This window comes from Rhincodon typus, chromosome 1, assembly GCF_021869965.1.
Source record: "Rhincodon typus isolate 14 chromosome 1, sRhiTyp1.1, whole genome shotgun sequence".
In the NCBI taxonomy this organism is placed as follows: Eukaryota; Metazoa; Chordata; class Chondrichthyes; order Orectolobiformes; family Rhincodontidae; genus Rhincodon; species Rhincodon typus.
In genome coordinates this window covers 150,091,519-150,111,053 of record NC_063332.1, presented here as the reverse complement: position 1 = coordinate 150,111,053, position 19,535 = coordinate 150,091,519, and the positions used below count along the sequence as shown (strand labels likewise).

General features: G+C 39.4%; 1 protein-coding gene across 2 annotated transcripts in view; it reads left to right on the top strand.

Moving 5' to 3' along the window:
* mfsd8 (major facilitator superfamily domain containing 8) overlaps positions 1-19,535 on the top strand; it is a 62,885-nt gene that overhangs the window by 10,080 nt on the left and 33,270 nt on the right. Inside the window, exons 2-5 of one of the 2 annotated variants that reach the window (XM_048597913.1) lie at positions 8,440-8,531; positions 13,920-13,963; positions 14,703-14,943; positions 19,276-19,389. In XM_048597913.1, coding sequence (XP_048453870.1) covers positions 8,440-8,531; positions 13,920-13,963; positions 14,703-14,943; positions 19,276-19,389 — 491 coding nt within the window. Of the gene's footprint in view, positions 1-8,439; positions 8,532-13,919; positions 13,964-14,702; positions 14,944-19,275; positions 19,390-19,535 lie in introns of those variants that run through there. The other variant, XM_048597921.1, reaches the window with a different exon arrangement.

Here is a 19,535-nt window from a genome sequence, read left to right as displayed (position 1 = left end):
ATCATCCAGCTTGATTGGCACCAGCTTAAACTTTCACTTCCCATTCCACTGACACATAGTAGTAACATAAGAAAAATATGTAAGATGCAGTGCAGCAACTTGCCAAGTCTCCCTCAACAGCACACCTAAATCCACTATCTCTACTATTTTGATGGGCAAGGGCATCAGATGCATAGGAATACCACCTTCTGTAAGTTCTGCTTGAAGCTATACCCCATCCTGATTTGGAATTATATTGCCATGCCTTCATTGTTGCTGGGTCAAAATCCAGAACTCCCTTTTTAACAGCACTGTTAATGTACCTACACCAAATGCATTGTAGTAGTTGAAGAAGGCAGGTCACCACCACCACCTTCTCAAGGACACTTAGGATGGGCAACAAATGCTGCCTTTTCCAGTGATGCTTGCATCCCATGAAAGCAGAAAGAATGATATCTGTTTCACAGTATAGCCCTAGACTACGTAATGGCTGGATTTTAAATTCAAAAGTACCCTTCCTTCATTCATTGGATTTTCTATTCATGGCCCCTGTAGCTTGGTCTTAAAGATTTAAAAGGGACCTGAGGGGCAACTTTTTCATACAGAGGGTGGTGTATATATGGAACGAGCTGCCAGAGGAAGTGATAGAGATGGGTACAATTACAACATTTAAGACATTTGGACAGGTACGTGAATTGGAAAGGTTTAGTGGGATATGGGCCAAATGCAGGCAAATGGGACTAGTTCGGTTTAGGAAACCTGGTTAGCATGGGTGAGTTGGCCCAAACGGTCTGTTTCCGTGCTGTATGACTCCATGACTCTACGACACTGACTTGCTGGATTTGTCATGCATAGAACCACCTCATTGCCATGATAGCTGAATTTCCTCTTCTGCAGCATCTACCTTCTCCAGCTTCACTACACCTATACTTTGGCTGTATTTTATTGTCATTTCCCACTCACATTGAGAAGATTTCCTAGGTAGGAGCAGTTTTCTGAAGAACACCTCCTCTGTGTCTTTTTGTTTTCTCTCCCCGCATCATCCCATCCTTTTGTCCCCTTACTCCCTCCTCTTCTCCACCAAATGCTTTGCCCACCCTTTGCTGCTTCCATCCCCCACACTACTGCTTCCTTCCCCACCTTCTGCATCTTTTTTCCTTCTTCTTACCCTACATTGACCATTATTCCATCCTAACCAATGTACACTCCCTTGCTTACTTTCCTTTTCACTCCTCCCATTTCATCCCCCACCCCCACAACATAGACTGTTTTACCTCTGTACTCTCTGCACTGTTATGAAGTCTTCTTATTCATAATTTTTATGGACTTGAGTTTGAAGGAATGTGGACTCTTGTTTGTTTTTTTTAAAGAAGTCAGTGAAAGGATGTTAGTACGTTACTTTTAACAAAGCATTTCTTGCGAGTTACGTCTTGTTTACTGGAGATGATGTGCCTGGAACTATGACAGTTAGGTTCCAGTTTCCTTTGGATATCTTTTGAAGTAGTTTGATACCTCCTGCAAGAAGGAGCATCTGAGCCTAGATCTGCCATTTTTAGAATAGAACCCTTGTTGTGGCTCCACTGTGAAACCTGGAGGGATGGTCTGACTGCTCTCTTATTAAAAAGCTTCTAAAAGCCTTAGTTGATATTTCTTGAATGACTGATTCTGTACAGGTATCCTGTTACAATACATGTGTTCAACAGCATCTATTTTTGTGTACCAGAATGTCAGACCAACAGCCATCTGAGCATTTAAAAAAAGATTTTATGGGATGTGGGCAGTGCGGGCTGAGCCAGGATTTATTGCTAATCCCTAGTTACCCTTTGATAACAACGACACAGGTAGAAAAAGGGATGACATCCTGCAGAGTGAATATAGGGAATTAAGCAAGAGGTTAAAAAGCAAGACCTCAAGGGTAATAATATCTGGATTACTCCCAGTGCCATGTGCTAGTGTGTTTAGGAATATGAGGAAAGGACAGATGAATGTTTGTGGCTGAGGAGCTGGTGCAGGGGGCAGGGATTCAGATTTTTGGATCATTAGGATCTCTTCTGGGCAGAGATGACCTCTACAAGAGGGACAGGTTGCACCTGAACTAGATGGGGAACCAATATCCTGGTTGGGAGATTTGTTAGGGCTGCTTGGGAGGGTTTAAAATAATCTGGCAGTGGGAAGGGACCCTAATCAGTAGTGAGACAAAAGAGAAAGTTGAGGCTGGTGTTGAAGTTAAAGGGCGCAAATTAAATAGAAAAGACAGGCAGAGCATGGCAAGGAATGAGGGAAGACTGATGAATTAAACTGCATTTATTTCTGTACAAGATGCCTGACAGATAAGGCAGATGCATTCAGGGCATGGATAGGTACATATGACTGTGATTTATAGCACTACAGAAACATGGCTGAGGGAGGGTAGGATTGACAGCTCAATGAACCAGGGTACAGATGCTTTAGGAAGAATTGAGGGGAAACGAGAGGATGGGGAGTGGCGTTTTTGATTAGGGAAAACATCACGGCTGTACTTAGAGAGGATATTCCTGAGGGATTATCCAGTGAGGCTATATGGGAGGAACAGAGAAATAAGGAGGGGGTGATCCTATAGGTCCTTCAACAATCAGCAGGAAATTGAGGGGCAAATATATAGGGAGACTCAGATAGCTGTAAAAATAATAGGGTTGTAATAGTTGAGGATTTTCACTTTCCAAGTATAGACTAAGACTGCCACAGTGTTAAGGGCTTGGATGGGGAGGAATTTGTGTGTTCAGTAAAAATTTCTCAAACAAAATGTAAATGGGCCTAACAGAGAAGGGGCAAAACTTGACCTTCTCTTGGGTAATAAGGCAAGGCAAGTGACTGTTGTGTTAGTGGGGGAGCAGTTTGTGACCATAATTCTATTAGTTTTAAAATAGCTATGGAAAAGGATAGGCCTGGTCCACAAGTTAAATTTCTAAATTGGAACAAGGCCAATTTTGATGGTATTAGACAGAAACTTTCGAAAGTTGATTGGGGGAGGCTGTTTGCTGGTCTGGCAAGTGGGAGGCTTTCAAAAGCAAGATAATGAGAGTTTGGGGCCAGCATGTTCCTGTTAGAGAGAAGGGCAAGGCTGGTAGGAATAGGGAACACAGGATAACTAGAGATATTGATGTTCTGGTGAAGGAAAAGGAGGCATACGTAAGGTGTAGGGAGCTAGGATCAAATGAATCTCTTGATGAGTATAAGGGATGTAGGAACACACTTGAGAGGGAAATCAGGAGGGCAAAAGGGAATATGAGATACCTTTGGTGGATAAGGTAAAGTAGAATCCAAAGAGATTCTACAAGTATGATAAGGGTAAAAGAGTAACTTGGGAGAGAATGGGGCACCTTAAGGATCAACAAGGCCATGTATTTGTGGAACCACAGGAGATGGATGAGATCCTAAATGCACATTCCCAAATGAGTATTTACCCAGGTCTCACGTTTTGGTAAGACAAATTGGGGCAGGACTTGCACAGTTTAATAGTAGGGCCCTGGGAGTGTTGTCAAACAGAGATCTAGGGGTGCAGGTACATAGTTCCTTGAAAATGGCATCACTGATACACAAGGTGGTGAACGAGGCATTTGGCAGTCTTGCCTTCAACAGTTAGAACATTGAGTACAGGAGTTAGGACATTGTGTAACAGCTGTACAAGACATGGTGAGGCCTCATATGGAGTACTGTGTACAATTCTGGTCACCCTGCTGTAGGAATGATGTTATTAAACTTGTCAGGGTGCAAAAAAAGATTTACAAGGATGTTACCAAAACTGGAAGGTTTGAGTTATAAGGAGAGGCTGAATAGGTTTTGACTTTTTTTTCCTTGAAGCATTGGAGGCTGAGGGGCAACTTTTTCACAGAGTGTGGTGCATATATGGAATGAGCTGCCAGAGGATGTGGTAGGGGTAGGTACAATTATAACATTTAAAAGACATTTGGACAGGTACGTGGATAAGAAAGGTTTAGAGGGATATGGGCCAAACACAGGCAAATGGGGCTAGTTCAGTTTAGAGATCTGGTCGACATGGACAAGTTTGGCCAAAGGGCCTGTTTCCATGCTATAGACCTCAATGATTTAACAGACCCTTTGGTTCAACTAGTTCACACCGACCATTTTCCCAATCCAAACTAGTTCCACATGCCTGCATTTGGCCCATATCCCTCAAAACTGTTCCTATTCATGTACTTATCTTTAAACATCCATTGTATACAACTTCATACCTTCTAAAAAGTATCCTTTTACTGTCCAAAATAGATAACCCTACACTTTCTTACATCGAAATCCATCTGCCACAGTTTTGCCCATTTACCTAGTCTATCAATATGCCTTTGTAATTTTATATGATCATTTATGCTGTCCACAGCGCTGCGTAATAGCTGATCTGATTATGGCTTTAACCCCAGCCTGTCACTATCACCATGACTGCCTTTTCGATCGAGAATCTGTCCAACTCAGCTTTGCATGTACCATAAGACCTATTGCTGTCAGGAAGAGAACTCCAAACATTAATGACTGCCTCAGAAGGAGAAACAAAAAACCCCTCCTCATTTCAGTCTTCATTCTCAACTTTTCCTCTGGTTGCAGAGGAATCCTATCACATCTCTTGTACACCCCCACCGCCCCGTTACAATCTTGTATCTTTCCTTACTTCCTATAACTCCATTGAATACACAGCGAACATGTTCAAACTTTCTTCAAAAGATAAACCTCTGAGACCAAGAATCAGCTGAATGAACCTTCTACTGTGTTCACATCCCTCACCCTAACACTGTGATGTATGCCACAATCCCTCACTCTAACATTCTGATGTACGGTATTCCCATCAATGTAACATGTAGATGTATCTCACATCCCTCACTGTAAAAGTCTGATATACTACACACCTCTGACTGTAACACTCAGACATATACTCAAATTATAGCAGTATGTAGAACTACATTGACTGTGGTGTCTGGTAAATCCAAAAAGCCCTGTAATCTCAGGAAATGGCTGGTGGAATTCCAACTGAAATGCTGTCAATTACTAGTGACCCCAGCTGAAGCTTGACTTATTCCTGGCCCTTTCCTGCCTTCCTGCTAGCCAGTTAGCACTCACCTGACATTTGCAGGCTGCTGTCTTCCTGAGCTTTCCTGGTTCTTCATAGTTTGCTGAGAATTTGGCATAATGTAGTACAGTTTATTGAGAATTTTTCAGAATAATGCTTGAGGAAGAAAAGACTGAGTATGTATGTAAACGAGTGAAGTTGAAAACAGTTCACATTGTCGACAAGTATAAAGTTGGAGTACTTGAACTGGGATTAATGTGCTAATGAGACACCAATTCTGCAAACAATTCTAATTTACCAGGGGTACAAAATTCAAAAAGAGCAAACCAGGAAAAAAAGAAACAGAGGGACGAATTGCCTAATCTTGGTGGTTGTACCTGGTTCATGGGCTGCAGTTTGGAACACCTGTCTGAAATTTTCAACTCCAGAAAACCCATTAGTGAGGGATAGAACTACAGCTAGCCAATCTTAACGCTTTTATGTGTATTTAAAGAATCACACCATATAAATGTGCACAACAATCCAATAACCACAAATTAAGCCTGTCTAATTATAGGGTCTCTCATAAATCCTGAGTTAATACTCACCACTCGCATACAATTAAAGGAACTTAATATGCAATTAATATAAATAATTGTAATATGTTTGGATCTAAAGATGACTCCTTTGTTTTTAAAGCTCCTGATGATTGTTTATTTCCTATGCCTTAATGCTGTAAGCTGCAAGAACTGAACATTACCAGCACAGCCACAGGTGACTGCAACGTTCCATGCAGTTCTTTTTTTGCTTTAGATGGGTCACTCTTGAGCTTTTGTTGAGTATTGTTTATTTCCCTCGTTCTATGGAGGTTGTGTTTTTCCTTACTTAAGCTTGTAAATGTCAACAATAAATTTTTACTGGCTTTAAAGACTTTCCCAGCTGGCAATGCATGTATGAAGTAAAAAGACTTAGTCAGCCTGAATATCTCACTTGAATTTATCAATTCAGCATATTGAGATGCATTTTTCATAGAACATTGCAATTTAGAAACTGTTGTTACCATTCTATCACCTTCGTATTGACGCATCTCTCCGATCAGTATTAGATAAATATTAAATACCGTGGCTCCATTGTGAACAGAGGTTCTGTATATTTTCTCAGTAAGAGAGGATTTCATTAGATTGAAAGCTGTCACCATGCATATGCCTATATTGGTGAATAGTTACTTTAAAATATATATTACTTTTGATGCATTTTATTTTGTTTATGAAAGCTTTCCTGTTATGAAAAGTGCTCCTTTCATCACCTTCTAGATATCAATAAAGTCCAGTGTCCAAATCTCAGAAAAAAGCTTGTAGTTGGCAGTAGATCTGTCAATGATTGGTCAGAAGTGTGTTTTGGTCCTGATATGTCAGCAACCTAACACATTTCAAATTCATCTAGTTTTCATTAAAACTGTTTTGCTATGCACAATTTGGGATAAATTGCATTGTGCTTGCCAATCCTGCTGATTGTGTGGCCAATCATTCTCTGTACTACAGCACAATTATGGTGTGATAGAAATAAGTGTTAACATTGGTGTTTGTTGATAGCTCTGTCATTTGGTATTTAAAGCTTTCTGTAAATGCATTTAGATTTTTTTCCCTTGGTGCTGATTATTAGTGCTAGGTTGTATTTTCCAACGAAAGGTGAGGGCTCTAATCTGGCAACAGAATTTCTTGAGAGCTTAATCCAAAAATCCTGTTTCCGATGTTTAATTTTGGCTGTATTTCCTACCAATCTCATTATCATATGTAGGCACATAAAAATAGGCACGAACAAGCAAGAATTAATATAAATAACTGGGATATGATGAAACCACTAAACTCACAGCATATATTCGTTTTTTGATATAAGAAAATTAAAGTTTCAAAGCACAATTTACTCAGCTTTATTTGTTTTAAATTATTTGGTGGCTGATGCTAAGATTGGAGTTAATTAAGCGGCTGTCTGTATGTGTTCTCCAGTTGGCTTATGTCTCAGTGATGGTTGTTATATTCTCTTAAAACATAGAACCATCATATTTGACTGTGGGGTAGATTGACTAACAAGACCCTGTCTCTGCTCAAGCCTTGTGGTTTCCAAAGTTTCTATCTTATGAAATGCTTTTCTTGGTGGTGGTCAAATAAGTGTTGAAATTTAGTGGTAAAAGAGATGAATTTTGCATAAACAACACAAACAAATTCATCTTGAATATTGTTCTCTTTCTAACAAACAAATTCAAGATTAATGTGTTTGCTAGAAAATGAATGATATTCTTCCTGCTTCACATGAACAGTATCTAATGAGGAAGATCATTGACAATTTTCTTTACCAATGACTAAGATGTCAAGGAATCTGGTGATGGTAATTTTCTGTGTAAAAACCTTAGAGGCCAAAGGTGTTATGTTATGAAGTTTATAAGATTATGTTTTGGAACTGTGTCTTTCATTTAAGGTAAAACACAAGGTTTCAGCCACCAATTCTAAATTCTCCCTGTTAACAGGCCTGAAGTGGCTAAAGATCAAAAGAAGATCTAGATATGTAACTATAATAATGGGTAAAGTGTCTATGGTTGAAGGCAATGGCAGCAGTTATTGAGTTTGCAATGGGTACTCTGAATCTTCCACAGTTCCAAAAAGGTACTGTAAGTATCGAGTTGTAAACCATTGTGCTGTACAATGTCAATTTACTTCTAAGATTAAGGAGGGTAGGGATCATAATGTCTAATGAACATTTCTAAATGGATACAAGGCCAATGCATTTCATGTTGCCATGACAGAAACCTATTTTTGAGATCAGGTTGCAGGTTTCTCTACAAATTAATGAATATAATTTGTAGACAAAAGATTTTGTGTGGCCAGCAGAAAGAAGAAGCTGCTTGGCTCTGCAAACTACCTCGGGCAGATGATTGAAGAAGACATCTCTAGTCACAAGAGATACATCGTGCAGCTATCTAAAGATTCTGGGTAATTTTTATGTGGTAAGGCCATCAGGGAAGAATCATCAGCACAGGGTTAACTATTGGTAGTAGATTTAGGAAACACTTCAAAAGCTAAAGAAAGCTTGGAGGAGGTCACCTGAAATTACTACTTTGTGAGATGGGGTAGATGTGAGCTAATTTGAAGCAGGAAGCATTTGTGGACTGTTTTTAAGGACTGTAATTTGAAGCACAGTGTGATGTATGAAGAGAAATGTTCCTTTCTATGCTTTTAAAGTATTAGTTGCCTCCAAAAATAATGCGGGTTTGTAATGTTTTTAGTAATTTGTTATAGTAAAAGTCTTAATCTTTATGTTATCATTTTCAACTATTAACTAGAACTTAAAATCTCTTTTTTTTTAAAAACATTCTCAGGCTCTTTGGAGATCATAACACAAAGGTAAATAATAATTGGTTTATTTTGCAGCGAAGACACATTAGTTGAGACGCTGCTGGAAAATCGAAGCCGCTGGAGATCAATCCGGATCATGTATATCACTATGTTCCTCAGTAGTATAGGTAGGTACCTTTCTCAGAGTTAATCATTGAAACCTAATGAAGAATCTTCATTTTAGATGTAAAGATCAGTTGTAACTGGATCACTCCTTATTGAGCACAAAGATTTAAGCTGACATTACAGCTTAGCAACAAGGGAGTTCTCAGTTAGAGCTGTCATATTTTGGAGGAGACATTAAACCAAAGCCTTGTTTGCTTTCACTTGGATATAAAAAAAACTCTGTGACACCATTTCAAAGAAGACAGGGGAATTATCACTTGTTTCCTGGTCAATTATCTATCATTCAACATCACTGAAAATCCCAATACATCTGGTCATTGCTGTTGCTGTAGTTGTGAGGTTGTTGTGTGTAACTTGGCTGCTACTTTTTCTACACTACAACAGTGACTACAGTTCAGAAGTACTTAATTGGCTGCAAAAAGCTTTGGGATATTCTGAAGTTAAGAAAAATACAATATAAATTTAAGTTTTTTTTTCCCTGTAATCTTAGGAAAGTAAGTATGTGCATCTGTTTCATTCCATTCTACTACAATTTTTTTTACATCATTGATGTGTTCTTCTTTCTAGAACTCATTAAGTTGATGTTTTTCAATAGCATTCAGATTTTTCCTTCCTCCTGCTCTGTTTATTTTCAAAACCTTCTGTTCTTATGCAACCTAGGGAATAGACAGAGTTTCTAGTCCCATGTTGCTTTTTAGGTGGTGATATCTAAGGCAGGCCTGCCATCTGTTATAACTTTATAAGGTTCCTGATTGCACATAATTGAAGAATTATCATTGTTGCTCTGTAACATGTAGATTCCACTGGATTTTGTAATCTACAGTGTAGCCTTAATTCTTGATGCATCTTAAAATGAGTGACTTAACTTGCATAGGAGCACCAATGAGATCTCAGCAGTTTAACAGAGGTAGCCATTAGGGATGGTTGGAAAAGAGATGTTGGACTAGGATAACTGTTAAATGCTTCCTCAGAGTCATTGAGTCATACAGCACAGAAACAGACCTTTTGGTCCAAATTGTCCATGCCGACCAAGTTTCCCAAACTGAACTTGTCCCACTTGCCTGTGTACAGCCCATATCCCTCTAAACCTTTCCAATTCATATGCCTGTCCATTTGTCTTTTAAATGTTGTAACTACCTGCATCTACCACTTCCACTGCCAATTTTATTCCACCCTCTGTGTGTAAATGTTGCCCCTCAGGTCCCTTTTAGATCTTTCCCTCTCTCCTTAAAAATATGCCCCCTAGTCTTGAATTCCCCCACCCTAGGGAAGAGCTCTTTGCTATTCACCTTATATATGTTCCTCATGATTTTATATCCTATTGTTCTCTTATCCAAGGCAGCATTATTGTTGTGCAGGAAACAGATTGCTGAGCTGTCACCACAAAGGTATAAGTTTATTTTAAAGACATGGATTTTTATAGTATTGAGAACCCTACACAGATGTCTAAAAGTGGTAAGCAGATCCTGAGTATGGAAGTTCCACCTCCATTCACACATAGGAGGGAAATCTGTACTCAGCAGGACCATTTGAAGTTTGTGCTAATTTCAAATAGACCTAATTCTCCAAAGGTCTTAACCTGCAACTTGTGAATTAGAAATTGATGGAGTACCCATAACTGCTCATGAAGGACAGATTATGGCCTCTTAATGGTCACATTATGTTTTGTTTTAAACAATCCCCTGCAGTTTAAACTTGAACATAAGCAGGATTAATCTGGTGGAGAAAGCTTTTAATGTGTCTGCCACACTGCTTTGAATGACAGACCATCTGACGTAGGATAGAAAAAAAAACATGCATGTGAGCAGTTTCAAAAGAGTTCTTCGTTAACTCTTTTGAAGGCCTATCATTATGGACGCTAGCTGAGTTTCAAAATCTACGGTTATCTTGGCAGGGGCTAAGATCACATTTTGATTCACACTTTAAAGAGGTATTAAAGGAATAGCTGCCTTTGTGAATTAAAATTTGTTTTTAAGAGAGATTGAATACTAGAGGAGATCTAAAAGCCTTGAATGGATTTCATGATTTGGGATGTTTCTTCACTGTGCAGTGTGTAAGAATGAAAGTTCTGTTAGTTTGTTATAAGTTCATCCTTCTCTCATCCCTGCTTAGCTCATGAGGTCTGACCATACGTGATACTGGATAGGTGGCTACGGAGGTAGCTTGAGGATGTGAGGGAGTATTGGGGTGGGTGGATGGGGTCAAAGTCCCAGGAAACCAAAGACAGGCCTTTTAGCCTGCCCACCTCTGCACTTGCCAGCACAGGATCAGCTTCTGGGGTGAGTAGGCTTGACTTGATTTTGCCCTTGCCTCTCCGGAATGAAAGTTGGGTCGGATGGGGCCATTTTGAACCATGGTGGATCTGCCATTTGGGGAAATTTTCCTGCTTGAGTTAATCTGTATTGATAACGAAAATCTCGATGGTGATCTTAAAATACTGTTGCAATCATGTTTGGTACCACTAACATTTATAAAAGTAATCAAAATATCCAATAGAACTAGGTCACAATGTTTTACTTTTGTAAACAAAAGACCAACTTTGTTATATAAAGGAAGAATTAGACAAAACAAGCACAGTTGACAACCCTATAGTTGAAAACTTTTATATATAGTGAGCTCAGTTTAATCTTTATTACTTACCACCAAGCGTTTACTTACCGTATAAATTCTTGAAGGTTCATTCACATTTTTAAGGCCCAACCCAAAGGTATGCCATAATTTTCTGAAATTTAGTTTAACTTTCCTGAGTATTACAATTTTCTTCACATTAGAAGATTTATGGGAATCCTGCCATTAGACTTTGCAGTATGACCCTAAAGTCTAAAAGACCTCACTTGAACTCTTCAGTCCTTGCCCGATCTTTGGACATGCAGAGATTGTATTTTCCTTCTCAACTCCCACATCTTCTGTATAACTCCTTCTAAATTAACTAGTCAAGCTGACTGCTTTCTGCCACAAGGCTTTGAGGACCACTGTAGATTTCCTCCTCCAGTTTCCGCCTTTCTTCTCCTTCTCAAATTCCAAACTCAACGTGATTCTCCCATCCGCATTCCATTCTGTAAATTAAGTTTGTATTTTGTCTGCTTAAATGTAGAACTGACTAACATTAATTGCCTTTGTTCTTCATAATCTGCAGTATACACCTAGACCAAAAGTACAACTGCCTCTCTGTCCCCACATTGAACTACTTCCTTCTGTCAGTGAATACACACAGGCAAATTAACAAGACAACCTTTGATCCGTATGCATTGTCTCCATGATTACATCGCAAGTGTCGGGATGTTCTTAAACTTTATTTTAACTTCACACAAGTATTTCTAATTCTGTGATCCATATGAGTAATTTATATTACTAATGGAGTTTTCTTCAGACTCCATGGATCCATTACAAGCTCAAAGATGGATTATTTATTGTTCAAGTATTTCCAACATCAACTCTGACATTACGAGCAAATACAGGCTACCTTTAAAGTGAAATAAACCCAGACTTGCATTTACATTGGAGTTGATTTTACCAGCTTCTCAACTAAGTGCTCAGAGATTCAGTGATGGTAACACCGTGGAATGTCAAGAGGCAATCATTAAATTCTTTCTTGTTGGAGATAGTTAATGCCTGGCAATTGTGTGGCACAGACATTATTCACCATTCATCAGCCCAAATCTGGATATTGTCCAGGTCTTCCTGCATTCGAACATGGACTTCTTCGGTATCTGAGGAGTCACAAATGATGCTGAACATTGTACATCATCAGCAAAATATCCCCACCTCTTACCTTTTACGATGGAGGGAAGATTATTGTCAATTGATAAAGGACATTGATTCCTGGGATGGCAGGACTGACATATGAAGAGAGACTGTATTTCTTAGAACAACGTTCTCAGGAGTTTAGAAGAATGAGGGAGCTACTCATAGAAGCCTAACAGGACTAGACAGGATGTTCCCAATGACCGGGAAGTCCAGAACCGGATTCACTGTCTAAGGATACAGGGTAGGCCATTTAGGACTGAGATGAGGAGAAATTTCTTCACCCAGGGAGCTGTGAGCCTGTGGAATTCGCTACCACAGAAAGCAGTTGAGGTCAAAACATTGAATGTTTTCAAGGAGGAGTTAGACTAGTTCATAGAACTGAAGAGATCAAAGGTAGATAGTTGCTTTTCAGGCTGGAAGCCTGTGACCTGTGGTGTGCCACAAGGAATGGTGATGGGTCCATTACGTTTTGTCATTTATATAAATGATTTGAATGCAAATATAGGAGGTATGGTTAGTACGTTTGCAGATGACAGCAAAATAGCTGATGTAGTGGACAGTGAAGAAGATTACCTCAATACAACAGGACTTTGATTAAATGGGCCAGTGGGCTGAGGATTGACAGATGGAGTTTAATTTAGATAATGTGAGGTATTGCATTTTGGTAAAACAAACCAGGGCAAGACTTGTACAATTAATGGTAGGGCCCTGGCCTTTGTTGCCAAACAAAGTGACGTGGGGGGGATTTCTTAGTTCCTTGGAAGTGGAATCACAGGTAGACAGAATAGTGAAGAAGGCATTTGGCATACCTGCCTTCGTTGGTCAGAACATTGAGTATAGGAGTTGGAATGTCATGTTGCGGCTGTAGGATGTAGGTGAGGCCACTAGTAGAATACTGCGTTCAATTCTGGTCGCTTTCCTATAGGAAGGATGTTGTTAAACTTTAGAGGGTGCAGTAAAGATTTACAAGGATCTTGCTGGGACTGGAGGGTTTGAGTTTTAGGGAGAGGCTGAATAGGCTGGGGCTATTTTCCCTGGAGCATTGGAGGCTGAGGGATTACCTTGTGGAGGTTTACAAAATCATGAGTGGCATGGATAGGGTGAATAGCCAAGATCTTTTTCCTAGTGTGGGGGGAGTCCAAATCTAGAGGGCATGGGTTTAAGGTGTGAGGGGAAAGACTTAAAAAAGGATCTAAGGAGTAACTTTTTCACGCAGAGGGTGGTGTGTGTATGGAGTGAGCTGCCAGAGGAAGCGGTGGAGGTGGAAACAATTACAACATTTAAAAGTTTTCTGGATAGGCATGTGAATAGGAAGGGTTTAGAAGGATATGGACCAAATGCTGATGAAAGGGACTAGGTCAGATTGAGATGTCTAGTCAGCATGGAAGAGTTGGACCGAAGGGCTTTTTAGCATGCTGTATAACTCTGACTCTATGACTATTTTCCTATCGTTGAAACTTTAGTTCCTAAAACTAAAGTTATATTCTAAAAGATATGAGTAATGAACTAGATTTGCCCAAATATAAAACATAACCATATTAATTTGATTTATGTATTTAAAAATCATTAATTTTAATATAAATGCCTTTGTTATTAAAGAAAGGCTGCTCTGCTAGATCAAGTAAATGATCTTTTCTCTGCAGGTTTCTCGATTGTAATATCTTCAATATGGCCATTTCTTCAAAAGGTTTGTTACTTTTAGGCATTTCTTATAATGTAGTTGGACAATACAGTTCTCTGTGAATCACACTTATCAGTAAATGTATAATTTTGAACCTATTTAAGCTGTCAGCCTCACTTCTGATTATATCCTTGCATCTAAGTCAGAATATTGTAGGTTCTGGCCTCCAATATAGAATAGCTGCTATGAATTCCTATGGTGCAACAGTGACTATAGTTCAAAATATACTTAATTGGGTGTTAAATGCTTTGGGATATCCTAAGATTATGAAAGGTGCCATTAAATGACCATTCTTTTCATTCCTTTCTCTTCTGAATTTTTATCATTTTCTGATATAGATCTTTATTCCAAAACTATGTTAAACCATATGAATGCATCCTTTTTATTGATATCCTTGACTATCTGGAGGATGCATTCTTTTTGAAGCAGGGCTGTTTAAAACACATCATGTTGACTTTACACCATAGTGCTGCCACTAACCTGTGATTTGAAGATTGCTGTTTGAAAATGAGCCTGATTGGCTCTCACACAGGTAGTAATGATAATAACATTAGGCCTAAACTAAACACCCATTGCTGCCAAAATTACAAGCGCGTCATTAAGTATCAAGTGGTAAACTTGTACTGAAGTGCCAATTAGAGTGAAAATACATGAGAAAATGTTAGCCAACTTTTATTTTTAAAGACATGGTTTGAGTTACGTACAGAAAGTTGCTTTAATGTTATTGAATTCTTCTTTACTACAGGTGGATAAAACTGCAGATACTAGTTTCCTTGGATGGGTCATTGCTGCTTACAGCCTGGGACAGATGGTTGCTTCTCCATTGTTTGGTGCATGGTCTAATTACAGACCAAGAAGGGAACCACTTATTGTATCAATTTTTATTAACGTTTCTGCAAATGTACTTTATGGCTATGTACATGCCTTTCCATCACATAATAAGTACTATATGCTGCTTAGTCGGGCATTTATTGGATTTGGAGCAGGTAAGACCAAGCTCGTGAAAGAAAAACAAGTAGCACTGTTAGGAATTTTAACACAATGGACAAATTCTAGAACAAAGATTAAATTTACTGGGATGAAATATGGGTTATGTTAGTTCTGTGGGTTTTGATGTACAATACATATAACAAAATACTCTTTAAGAAAGCTTATTAGGCTTTAGTTAGAACCTGACTATTTGGATTTAATGTATATATCCTTTCCTGGAATTATTATTATTCCACTTGTTCTTCTCAGTTTTTTTTTTAATATCGTCAGTACCATTTCAGCTCCAAAAATTAATTTAATTGTTACTTTGCTTATGATCTCCTCTGACAGTTCTGCAGATAAGTTAGATCTGTAGCATTAGGTGCTGTAAATCATTTTTGAAATGAGAATCCTTTTCACGAATGTACTGCTGAGATTACTGTTCCAATAGCTTATGTAAAGTGAAGTAAGTCCTGGTATGAGTGATGGATTCTCCATATGTCTTTAAACATGACAGGTGATTGTCACAGTTTTGCCAAGAATTAGTTTGATTACATAATTGCTGGAGTTCATTTGAAATTTTGGTTTGATTGAGTTGTGTTATTTCCTGTTTTTGTTATGAAACTTATTTTCTTCAGTAAGCAAGTCCTGGTTCTTTTCATTTATTTCCCTCTGTTCCCACTGTATTTATACTGCAGTGCAAATTCTGACAACAGTGATTCTTGATGGAGCTGAGGAGTGTGATCCAGCTTGTGCTCCTAATTGATGCTGCAGCTTCAACTGAAACTCCATGTACCATAATCTATGCATGAATACATAGATGCTGCTTTGCAGTATAACACAACTAATGCTTCTCTAGTGAATGGATGATGATGGATGTAGCTTGTGTGAGAAATGTAAGCTGCCTGGCTTTGTTGTGTTTATCCACCAGCATATTGATTCTAAAAAAGCGATTTGCAGCAGAATTGGTATCACCCATGCTTCAGTTGATGGTACTCTTGACTCTGGGTCAGTAAGTTGTGTTGATGAGCTCCTCTCCAGAGACGTGATCTAAGTTGGCACTTGGATGCAGTAGAGGTAAATGGATTTTGATGGTCAATTTTGTGATGATGACTTTTTTTCTCAGGTTCAGAAACTTCTTTGTCTTTTGAGCAGTGGGTCAAAACACCATTTTCATGAAATCATGTACCTTTGCTAAATAACAACACAAACTACCTGACAAAATAATTGCTCCGAGAAAGAGGGGCCAGAAATAGGTTCATTTTAAAAGAGAAGATCCATACTAGCAGGATTGTATTTGCTGACCCGTCAGGTGTGTGTTGGGGAGAGATTGGGACCCAGTTGAAGCGGCGTAGGAGGAGGAAGAGATCAGGACCTTGGAAAAGGGGCAGAGCGGGGAGAGATCAGGACCTGGGAAGAGGCCAGAGAGAAGGGGTGGTGAGAGTTGGGTTCAGTTGGATTGGGTGAAATACTTCCCTGAGATCCACCTACCTACCCTCAAGAGAACCTGAACCCACAACTTTGCCCAACAGATATGAGGTACGTTTGTGGATAAGCACTAGGACTGCAAGGTAAATGAGAAAGTTGGAATGTCAGTCATGTGGGGGGTAGTGAAAAGAAATGTGGACAGTATAACCAGAGAATAATTGCTAATTTCTGTTGCTGTAAGCAGAAATTCTGAAGGTTCTGTTTGCCTGCTCAGTGCCTGGGTTAAGGACATGTAGAAAAGCATGGAAGGGAAGAATCTAGTTGGTGTGCTCAACATGTGAACAAAGGACAGAGGTAGAAGTGGGACTAATAATCTGCAAAGAGAATTGTTACTTTCAAGGTCCAAATTCAAATTCAGAATCTGAAAGGTGGTAATCTCTCAGTTATTTCCTGAGACACATGCCATTGGGCACAGGGTCATGCAGATTAGAGAAGTAAATGCATGACCCAAGGAGTAGCGTGCGAGAGATAGTGTTTAATTCATGGGCAGTGGCACCAGTACTTAGGATCGAGGGTGTTGTTTGGTTGGGATGGGCTCCACTTAAAAAGCCCGGAATCAGTGTCCTGGTGAGTTATAGAAATAGGGCTGTGGATAGGGCTTTCAGCTAAAAGAGGCAGATGGGAGGTTTCAAGTGAAAGGAGACTTAGAAATGTAAAGCAAAATGTTGAGGCCAGAGAATGGTAGAAAATTTAGATAAAGACAGCAGAGTGGGAAAATAAGGTCCACGTGAATAGAAGTATTAAAAAAAAAAGTTAAACACTCTATCTTGGCTTAGAAGATCAGGAAGTAGAATCAGTATGGGTGCAGATTAGGAATAGCAAGGTCAGCACATGCTGTTGGTAGTAGTTTTATAGCGCCTCCAACAGGACTTACCATGTTAGCCAGAGCATTCGCAAGAATTAATTGGAGATTGTAACAAGAAAATGGAGTTGAGGCAGAAGATCAGCCATGATCAGAGCAGGCTTAAGGAACCATAAGGTCCACTGCTGGCTCTCTTTTTTTTGTCTTATATTTGAAGAGATGGTGTGGCAGCTGTGACAGAAGAGCTCTCAACATCTATTTAGATTTCTTGTGCTTGCCTCTACTACTTAACTCGCTCCTATTTGTAAAATGCTTCACTACGTGACAGGTGATTGCCACCAGTAAATGGATGCCTTAGTCCATTTCGAGACAGAGATAGATGCACAGAAATGAACAAGATTGGTACTTTTCTATATAATTTCAGTTATTTTTGATTATGAAAGTTGCCACAGTGCTAGACAACCATAGGCTGCTCTCTCATCAGAGGTATGGAACTGAAGGCGAATTTAACCTGAGGTTCATCACACCTTAAGCAAGGTGGAGCTTTAATGGTGATCTCAGCTGGTGTAGGAACTGAATTCACACTGTAAGCATGAGTTTGAGTTTGATTTGTTGTCACATGTACGGAGATGCAAAACAACACTTTTTTCATTGTGTACTATACGGGCAGATTGTACCATACAAAGTGCATCAGGGTAGCAGAACAGAGTGCAGGATAGTGTTACAGCTGCAGAAAAGATACAGAGAGAGATTAGAATTTGAGGGGTCAGGTGACTTTGACTTTGTTTTGCTGTCATAGGTGTTACAGAAGTACTGTGTACTATGATATTGAAGGAATTAACAGAAATCCTTTCAGGAGTGGTGCTGGATCTTTGAAAGTTGTGGATTTGGAAGGCTTCTGTGTAGAAAATACACTCAAACACGGAGACATTGGTTGCTGTTCTTGTGTGATAGCAGTCCATGGAGATGGAGCAGGGACAGTAGAGAGATGAAGCAAACGCAGAAAATGTGATGTGAGAGATGTTTTCACACAGCAAAGGTTTAGAGTCAAGAATGCACTACCTTGAAGTGTAGTGGAGGCAGAATCGATTGAGGCATTCAAGAGGGCATTGGATGATTATTTGACGGAAGAAATGTACAAGAATATGGGGAAAATGTAAGTGAATGGCATTAAGACATAATGCTTCTTGGAGAGCTAATGCAGATACGGCGAGCCATATGGCTTCCTATGCACAGTAACAATTCTTTGATTTTTGCGAAACCCTTCATAGAGGGCAGAGCCTTCATTCAGCCAAGAGCAATATTTGAGGTAGCTATGCTTCAGCAAGGAGAAAGCCACAGAGCTGGGTCACTTCCTTGAACTAGTCCTGTAGGTGCAGAGACAGGCAAGGATAGCATTGTCAGTGACCATTAAGGACTTGATTTCTACACCTGTGGATCCATCAAGGTTAGAGTTAGCGACATTGCAAACATTTCTCAGTTTGATACACAAGGAGAGAGGAATTTATTGTTATCTATCCAAACAGAGAAGCAGTGGGAACAGGTTCATCACTTTGCAGAATTCCCAATGATGCATCGTTGATGGGAGCCATTGATTGCAAACATGTGGCCCTGTGGGTGCCACTTCTCAAGGGAGATTAACGCCTGAATGTGTTTCTGCTGGATGATCAGACTCTGAACATGATGCTAATTGGCCTTTTCCAATTGATTGCTATTGAGTTTAACTTATATTATGAGGCCTAAGAGTCAGGAGCAGTATTTAAATTTCTTTATTCCAGCAACATTTACAAAGACGACGTAATACTTACATGAGCTCAATAACAATGTCAGAACCATATGATGGTATAATGTCGTCACAAGATAAAATTAAAGTCACTTCAGATTTCCTGATTCAGTTGCGATTCAAAACAGCAACCATCTCAGTGCAGTAGGGTTACTTTTTGAAAAAAGAATGCATTTGTACATGTTGGACGCCTTCATGCATATTTGTGAATAGAATTAGGTTAAATGCTAAGAATACATTTCTGTTTCTTGATGTATTTCTTTCTCACTTGTTTAGGAAATGTGGCTGTTGTACGATCATACGTTGCTGGTGCAACTTCACTTCAGGAAAGGACTACTGCTATGGCAAATATTAGTGCTAGTCAGGCACTCGGTTTTATACTCGGGCCAGGTACAAACCTTGAATTTCTGAAAATATTTGGCCATTAACAAGTAGGTACTGATAAGATTCTCAAATGGATACATTACCATTAACCCTCCCCTTTCCTCTGACAACAAGGTGCAGGGCTGGATGAACACAGCAGGCCAAGCAGCATC